We start from the raw sequence: 9207 nt of genomic DNA, 5'->3' as shown, positions 1-9207 counted from the left end.
ACGGTGGTTGCTTGCAGATTTTGTGGTCTCTGTTACGACACCCACTCCACTTTTGTCTGACAAGTACGAGTGCTATCAGTATTGCACGTGATCCGGTCAAGCATGAGCTGACCAAGCATATTGGTGTTGATGCTTTTCACACACGTGCTCAGGTACAAGATGATGTTGTTGCGGTTCATTATGTGCCATCAGATTTGCAGTTGGCGGATTTCTTTACGAAGGCACAGACTCGAGCGCAGCATGATTTCTTACTCTCCAAACTCAGTGTTGTGGATCCACCATGAGTTTGAGGGGGGGTGTTAGATGTATATATCTGTATATTGTAGTTTCTCCCTATGTTAGGGGGCTTTCTGCATATGTGCACCTGTACATGTACTATATATTGTGGCCTTTGGCCCCCTGGTAATACAACAAGTATATTGCGCTAACACCTCTTATCTTCTCCATTCTCCAATCCCCGTGCATAGGTAATCATCTTTCTTTGTTAGCAATTTATAGCATCTATTGTTCATTCACTGAATTGGGAATTTGCTTTTCAATTTTGCAAATTGCAACAGCCAAAAGCAATAGGTAGCGATGGGAAAAAACACTCAGAGAAGAATTAATTTTATCTTGAAAAGAAAAAGAGTGAGATAGTGAGATTAAAGATCCTTCAGCAACCAACGGGAACCCAAAAAATCTGAGGAATGACTAATGTCTAGTGAAGTGGTGCGGTTTGAATTTTTGTGTGTGTACTTTGTAGCTTGGCCCGCCCATAATTTTTTTTCAAGCTCCACCACTCTGGCGTTCCGGGTGCGTCCCCTGTGAGGCGGGAGCGGGCTCGGGGCGCCGGACACCGTATTGGGGCGCGCCGGACAAAAAATGGCTTTAGAAGACATGACTGGGAACATTTTTTTGCCGGCACACCCCAAATCGCTTCGCGACTGAAGATGCTCTTACAATGAAGATGGTGGAGTAGACATCGGCGCATCGGTCTCAAAAACGGGGCTGAGGTTTTTCTGGGTGTGTGGATGTGTGTTGAATTGGGGAACGCTGCTTGATGCTTGCGTCGGTACTGAGGTCCGAGAAGCTTGATTGCCTTCAACCTATCATCCTAGTACCAGCCGTGCTCCTGCGTGGAGAAGGGAAACAAAATGCCAGAAAAGTTACTACGTACTACTACCTCCGTTTTAAGGAATAAGGCGTCCTTGTTTTACGAGCTTTTTGTTTGACCAAAAATTACTTCAAATAAATAAAAATTATTTGTATGAAATTGGTATCATTAGAAAGTGCTTTTCAATACGAATCTAACGATACTATATACATATAATATAATCAAGATTTTGTTGCTCAATTTTTATGATCAAAGTTCGTTTTAAAACACGCGTACGCCTTTACTCCATGAAACGGAGGTAGTACTTGGGTGAGTCGATCGGTCAACGCGCGCGTGCGATCGTGGAGCAATGACCATGCCCCATGCGCACGCAGTGACGCAACAGGCACATTCCACTTTCACCCCCGCATCACCGGCCATGATGGACACCATGTGCACCCCAGTTCCCCAAATAACGCCCGTCTAGTCGAGGATTCCAGGTGATCTATTCGTCTAGTTAGAGCACCTTCAGCCGTCTCCCCGATGAGGCCTTCGACACCCCTTTTTGCTTCATCGGAACGGTGTTATTCGGCCGCCATCACTCCGGTTTCTCGTTTCCTCTCGAAAAAGCCTTTAATCCATCCGGAAAGCCCAGACCATCCCGGTCCGCCGAGACGCGCTCGGGGGAGTCCGGACGAAACGAATGCGCGCGAAACATCGAGCTGGCCCACGATGTCGGCCACAGAAAGGCTAGTTCCCTCCATTTGTTTCGTTTTCCCTCCAACCTAAATCGCATATCCCCATTCCCCCGCCGAAGCCACCATGCCACCGAAGAAGATCGGCAACGACGGCGCGCCGAAGGTGAGGAAGCCGCGGGGCGCCAAGAGAGAGGCCGTCGGGTTGGTCAAACGCAAGGTGGGCAACGGATGTGGAGCGGCGCGTGATCGAAACTCGCGGCAGGGCGGAGAGGGAGATAAAGCTCTCAACGGGGAGGGCAGCGGCGGATCAACAAGCGAGGCAGGTCTCCATGCCCATGAGCATGGGATAGCCGCGCGTCGGCCTATTCCCTGGTTTATGGCCAATCCAAGGTACAATCGGCTCGCCTAGCTTCGACCTTCTCATCGGCGTCATCTGCGATGTTCCATGAGAGTTACGCCCAATCCACTCCTCTGTCGAGGTTTACGCCTTCGCCGCCGGATTAAGACGGTGACCACCTGGGCACGTACGAGGTATCTCGTCTGCCCAGCGCCGAGGGCCACTCTCCTTCTCCACCCCCGGGAACGGCGCTGGCGCGTCGTTCGGCGGGATGCCGCTGCCGAACGACGGTGTGATGCACGCGATGATCACGTCGGGCTCCATAACCGCCGCGTCGAGCCTGGGTTTCTTCACGTAAGAGGAGACCAGAGCACACGATTATTCTCAGCTTCGACGACTCCGGCCGCCGGCCTGCCCGCCCTTGATTTCCGTCCACGGCGTACCGACAGCCAGCTTGGAGATTTGGGCAACGGTTGTAGCCACATACGTCCCCCCTAGGAATCTTTGATCTTTCCCGCCGGTCAGCCACGGATGCACGGGAGGGAGTCCAGTGGTGGCTGCAGGCTCTGGTCGGGCCCGTCCAAGTCGCCGGGCGTGACTCTTGACCCAGCAAAGTTACATTGACCAGTCCTTCTCCTGCCGCAGGCACCGCAGCCCCTCCTCCAAGTCTCAAGTCTCCCCCGCCGTGCTCGCGTGTTAAAACCCGGTCGGCCGGGCACGCCACCTCCAACCAGTCAATCCCAACTCGCCAGCGCACCACTACCCTGCTCAGCCTGACAGCCGGTCTACGCCATTCGGTAATCAGCAGTATACACGATTGCAGGAGCCATGCTCGGGAGGAAGCAGAGAGGAGGCTCGTCGCCGCCCAAGCCCCACGCCGAGGACGCGGGCCTCGCCGGCGCCACCCACGGCCACGGCGCCGGGCAGGAGGTGCAGCTCGACGAGGCGGCTCGGGAGAGGCTGGACCGCATGAACCGGAGGCTCAGGCTGCTGGAGCAGCAGATGGAGACGCTGGAGGCGGAGCTCGGGAGGGCCAGCACCGCCGACAACAGCTACGAGTAGAGTAGCCAGCTTGAAGCTTTCTTTCACTTTCCGTTTCATGCTGATGAGAGAATACGAAGTAGGAGTACGATCTTTGCTTGCTTCGTGCGATCGAGAGGTCTGATCCTCAGGCCCGTTTGGAAAAGCATGTGCAACCATGAGCTCATCTTGTCACTTTCAACTCCTGTGGAAAATTCCCTAAAAAATACAGTACTAATGTGGAAAATGGCTGCTGTCTAAGCATGCATGCTTGACCTTTGACTTTGTACAATGGACCGCGGAGTTCAGACATAAAGGAGCTCACTGAAATTATCTTAACAGATTCGCAAAACGCTTTTTGAAAGCCATTTCAAATTCTACACCATTAGATTGCATTATGATTTGTGCTAACTGAGTTGCAACCCTAGATTTTTTCAGTCGCACACGAGGTTGCCATTTCAAGTTCCACACCATTAGATTGCATTATGATTTATGCTAGCTGAATTGCAGCATAAGTTACAACCGAGATTTTTTTCAGTGGCACACGAGGATGCAACTAAGGTTTTACTACATGCAACAAGGTTTGCCAATGAGAACAATAACAAGGTTGCAACTGAGTTTTCATTACCTGCAGCATGGTTTGCCACTGAGAGATTGCAACGGTTTTACTACGTGCAACATGGTTTGCAACTAAGGACAATAATCTTGACCGTTGAATTGCTTAAAGATTTTTGTTAGTCTGAATTGCAACTGAAATTCATCGTGACTGATAACTAGTTATTCTCTGTCGACTAAGAATCATCTTAACAACGTGCACAGTCACCATTGTTGTAGAATCTTCCATTACCAAGTTTGAATTGATGGAGACAGGCTTAAAATCAAAATTTCGAAGGGACTAGATCAGATCATCTGTAAAGCTGCCCAGCACCTTACTTAAAAATACTTAATATAGCAATTTTCCAGCTTCATTTTTCGGAGCCGTGTCCTCTTTGACATCCAGGCACATACAGGCTTAGAAGAGTTCACCAAGACCTTACGTACATCAGCCCAATTTTCGCTTTCAGTTTCCAGCAGAACTTTACAGAACATAATTTTTGTTTCGAACGAAATCCATCCAAAGTACAAGAGCATGATACATATATATAGTACCTTCACATCCAAACTAAAAAAAAAAATGCAAAATTACTGAGACACAACACGACGCACAGATGCATCTGACTGCCACAACCACATGACAACACATCTAGCATCACCGCATTGCTACTCACAAGCCAGCTTCGTACCAAAGCTGCTGAGGCTGATGGCAAAAGCCTGAAATGCTGAGAGTGGCTGCCGATAATCCATTGTGAAGATATCATCGTCGACCTTACCAAATTGCAGCAGAACCGTCTCCGCATCCTTGGAGCTAGTAGGGTCATTGGGGTCGGCAGCAGCAGCCAGCTGGAAATTCTTGACGGACGCAACTGTTACCCGCCCGTGGAAGTTCAGGCACCAGCACTGCAAGTGCTCGTGCCAGCGGGGAGCTTTGTTTCTTAAAACCGTGGTCCCAGTGGGCTTGCGGACCTTTGTCTTGAGGGAGTTTTCCCAGGTATCCTGAGTTGACGGGCACTCGAGTGCACAATACATTCGCCTCGGGCCTCTGGATTTGAGCAGGTTGTATTTGTACGAAAGCTGTCCAACCTCATAGTTGCCCGACGATACTTGGGGACTTATTCTTCTGCTTCCAAAACGCCGACTAGATCGGCTACTTGATGCTTTAGCGCCATCATACGGTGGCTTGCTATCATATACTTTGAAGTTTGTTCCCCAAAAATCGGATCTAAACAGGGTACAGAAGAAGCAGAATCATCACTGGGTAAAACACCAAATGAGTATGAAACATACTTACTACTATTCACTAACCAAATTTTTCTGCATAATCTAGGAAAGTGACATAACCCAACCTAGAACAACTAAATGGTAAATTTCAAATTCCAAGAAGTTGGTGAATTAATCACGTCAAGATACATGAAGCATAATCTAGGACACCATTTCTTCACTTTGTGCTTCTAACGTTCTTCAGAAATCAGTTAGAAGAATATGAAGTATTTAAAAAATATACCAATAGGGGAGGACCATACAGAAGAGACCTACTTAACTCTCTCCAAATGTCTAAATACATGTTTGTCAGTACACCATTTTTCCACCTCCCTTTCTGCGGAGAGTTAGGGCGATAATAATTATCGCCCGTGTTTGGCCAAAGCCTTAACACCAGTAACCAAACATATTTCGAGAAGGCCAATCGAGCTGTTCATCGATCAGAAGGTAAACTGTTCTATGTGCCTCTAGGTACTGCTTCTAGGCCCACAAGGCACAGCTGGAAGTGTTGCTCTTTATTGGGCTGGCAACAGGAGGAAGTAGAGTAGTAGACACACATGCGAGGCCAGTATACGCAGAAGGGGGAAAGGAAATAAATTTTGGGAAAGCTCTCTTCCTCCGCACTGATCACGCGAGGAAGATGAACAAGATAAGAGAGCGATCAGATTTTGTTGTTGCTATCAAGTGTATAAGTGGATTTTGTTGTTGTTGGCTAGTGCAGGAAGCTTGACACTATTACAGCCAAGGGTCTTGAGTTCGAGTCCTGGCTTTTGCAGTTTATCCTAAAAATTAGTTGCCCCCTCTTTGTCTACGCATAGGCCTCTTTAGTGATACGTGTGTTTGTTGCTCTTCTATTCAACCCTTTCCATCAGTTCCTCTTTAGTCATACATGTGTTTGTTCTTCTATTCAGCCCTTTCTATCAGTTTGGACTTTTGGTTGCGTTGGCTAGTGCATGAAGCTTGACAGTTGTCACATAGAGGAGGCAGGTGACAGAAGAATATATAGCTTTCACGTAGGAGAAACTGCCTTCAGGTTGTGTTTCATTACACCCAAGCCCATTCCCATAAAAAAAATCGCTAACCAGGGTTTTGCTTGCCCATTATTTGGCCAATGTTGCCAAGACGAATGAACTGAATGGAGTGGGCAAAGGGGCATGGGGATGCAAAAAAAATGGCAACCATCCAAACAAGGTCCAAAATGTTTCCCATGATCGGAAAATTGGTAGGGTAGGTTATGGAAACAAACCAAACACACAATCAAAACCATGACATCTTCACCACATATACATTACATTACCACCTTCAAAACCGGCTACAGAGGTTTAAGTGGTTCAATATCCAACATTGGTAAAAAAAACTTCAGGGGTTATGGTGAAATGATTTACTTCTTTTTTTGAGAAAACACAAAGGACCTTTGTGTTTTTGAAAAGGTAGGGGTTTCGTTACAAGCCTCCAAGGAGATGAATTACATTGGAAAGGTAGGGGTATGGAGAAATGCTATACTTGAGAAGAGTAAAATGGACTTTTTTTTGAAAAGGTAGGGGTTTCGTTACAAGCCTCCAAGGAGATGAATTACATTGGAAAGGTAGGGGTTATGGAGAAATGCTATACTTGAGAAGAGTAAAATGGATTTTTTCCTTACTGTTCTCGCAGAGTTAGACTTAAGACAGAGATCCACAGAACTCCGGAAAAAAAAAGGAGCACCAAAACCCAGCAAATGCAAAACAAGCAACTATAAAAACTGAATAGACATTACCAAAGAGCAAAAACTAAGACCTAAGAGGTTAGTCAAGAGACATGATGGAAATATTTCCACATGTCAAAAGGGTTTGTTTTACAATCTAGTAATGATACATCCTTCGACCATCGAATCATATTAGTAGTACAAGGTGAAGAAATGATACTAACTGGAATTTGGAACTCCAATATGTTTTGTTGTCTATTAGTTGTGTTCTCCTATGGGCCTAGGTGAGTTTCTTAAATCATAACTCATTTTGCGTCACCTATAGGCACCAATATAAGACTTCAGCCTATTTGAGCGCTTAGCAGAATCAATAAAAATAACATGGAAGGTTAAAGCAAACCCTGCAACCACATAGAACCTCACCTCAGTTTCCCCAAATATGCATTGCTCCCTTGTGACAGGTCGTCGGCATCAAGGGATATAATGTACTCAGTATGGGGACCGCGCCTAAACCTTCTCGCGGCCATAAGAAATTTCCCTTTATCTACAGTAGCTGTTGGAAAGAAACAATATGGTTTAAACTATTAATATGATGCATATTTGATAGTGAAATTGGTTAAGACATTAGGAATGGTATACCAAATTATATTGACATGACATGGTAAGTTGGTAACTGGTATAATATTCATTCAGGAAATATAATAATAGCATATAGCAAAAGGCATACTTTATCCTTCAGTACACGGGACTTGGTTGAGAAAATTGCTGCTCATAATACATGAACATGTGAATCGACTAGGAGAAAGAGAAGCAAATGATAAAATTCCAATTGAAGGTTTCAAGCCTTACAGAGCGAGATATAAAGTAATACTTCTGATAATCAAGTGTCACTATATACACTAATATTAGATTCTGAGAAAATGGTGGCAGCGTAGCAATCAATGGAAAAGAATGTTCATGTGCCTTATTTTGAGATCAAACAAAAACAGACTTGAGTGTCATAGTATAAAGTTCAAATTGATATCTATACATATGCCACGCGAAATAAATATAAGAGAAAGTGCACACATAAGATATACTTACCAGTTGTCAAGCCGAGGTAGAGGTAGAACGTAGAGTTCTTCTTATTCCGTTTGATAAAACACTGCATTGGGAACTCCCTTGTCCCTGGCTGTTTGATACACACATCAGATAAGCTATTTTCTCATATGTCCAACTGAGTGATTTCTTAATGTGGAATATTTGCCATGAAAATCCCAACTAATCGAGTTTCTCTCACCGGGCACGACCAAATATGCAAGCCTATCTGATTATAGAAGATATATGCCAAACCTGCCAACATGTCAAGCCTTGTTGAAACCGCCAGCAAAATACACCTAATTTAGCCTTCCCTCAACCAAGAATGAGGACACAGACTGTACTTTAGACCCGCACACCTTTTACCTAAAATGGTATAAGAACCCATTAAGGGCGGTCTTTGATTGGTGGGAAGTGTCCGGTTTCATGCGGGAATTGAACTGTTCCCTGTGGAATTCATGTGAATCTAAGATGCCTTCAGAGATAGTTCACCTTCAAAAGCGCGCTAGGACTAGTGATAAATGATACAGATTGATTAACGAGCAACAAAAACTTTGCAGTAATATCTATGTAAGCAATCTCATCATATATGTAACGAACTAATGGACCTAATGTATGCAGGTGTGAAATTTGTCAGCTCAGGCTTCACACAGCCAAAAGAGCTTAATCTGATGCCGCGAACTCATCGAAGAGAGGAACTTTGTTGAAACGGATCGAAAGGGGGGAAATCGCTTCACGACTCCAAATAAAAATCTAAGTTTGGAATGGTGATTTCCACATCACTAAACGACCAGACACCGAACCGGAAGCAGCCACCCCTACCAATCGACGGGTATGAGAGCAGATGCCCAGGCGCAGGTCCCGTTCTCACCTGCTTGAGCGAGGACGGGAAGGTGATCTTGCCGGACACCGCAGGCGGCCGCACGACGGCGACGGCGGCGTCCCGCCAGCGGCGGCAGACGCCGGCGCAGGAGAGGACGTCCTTGCGGGCCGGCCAGCGCTCGCCGCCGGACGCCTCGACGCGCCGCACCACCTCCTGGAGGAGCTCCGGCAGCAGGCGCGCCCACCTCTCCTCCTGCTCCTCCAGCTCCGGCGCCATCTCCACCACCTCCGGAGCCTCGGCCTCGGCGTGCTCCGCCGGCGGCCTCTCCCGAGGCATATCTTCCGCGCCGCGTCCCCACCACTGTACCGCCTCCCCACTAGGTCGCGGGGCACTTTCTTCGGTTTTGGTTTTTCCCCTTTTTCTGTGTTCCAACTGTAATCAAAACCGCGTTCGCCGCTAGAGAGAAGATGGAGGAGGAGTACTACTTGGGTGGAAAAGTGGATCTAGCGGACAGGTCACTGTGGTGCGTGGTCGCGTGTCTTAAATTTCTCTATTGTTATACTTCCTCTAATTTAAATTAACCCAATTACTCCACTTTAAATATGTATGTATCTAGAGCTAAAATATGTGTCTACATAG

General features: G+C 46.6%; 1 protein-coding gene across 1 annotated transcript; it reads right to left on the bottom strand.

Annotated features, from left to right (window-relative positions):
• Nucleotides 1–4165: 4165 nt before the first annotated feature.
• On the bottom strand, nt 4166–8919 carry LOC124659568 (tubby-like F-box protein 1). Its single transcript, XM_047197418.1, has 4 exons — nt 8617–8919; nt 7752–7839; nt 7092–7221; nt 4166–4946 (listed from the first exon to the last, which is right to left on the bottom strand). Exons 1-4 carry the CDS (start codon nt 8902–8904, stop codon nt 4388–4390), a joined length of 1065 nt encoding a protein of 354 aa, XP_047053374.1. The 5' UTR covers nt 8905–8919; the 3' UTR covers nt 4166–4387.
• Between the last annotated feature and the right edge of the window lie 288 nt (nt 8920–9207).

The sequence above is a fragment of the Lolium rigidum genome, chromosome 6 (genome assembly GCF_022539505.1).
Source record: "Lolium rigidum isolate FL_2022 chromosome 6, APGP_CSIRO_Lrig_0.1, whole genome shotgun sequence".
Taxonomy (NCBI): domain Eukaryota; kingdom Viridiplantae; phylum Streptophyta; class Magnoliopsida; order Poales; family Poaceae; genus Lolium; species Lolium rigidum.
Note: the sequence above shows the minus strand (reverse complement) of the source record. Positions and strands in the feature narration are given on the sequence as shown.

Coding starts and splice junctions, on each gene's coding strand:
- LOC124659568 (XM_047197418.1), bottom strand. CDS start 8,904: ATGCCTCGGGAGAGGCCGCCGGCGGAGCACGCCGAGGCCGAGGCTCCG. Junction 7,840..8,616: donor TCCCGTCCTCGCTCAAGCAG/GTGAGAACGGGA, acceptor TGTATCAAACAG/CCAGGGACAAGGGAGTTCCC. Junction 7,222..7,751: donor CTACCTCGGCTTGACAACTG/GTAAGTATATCT, acceptor TCTTTCCAACAG/CTACTGTAGATAAAGGGAAA.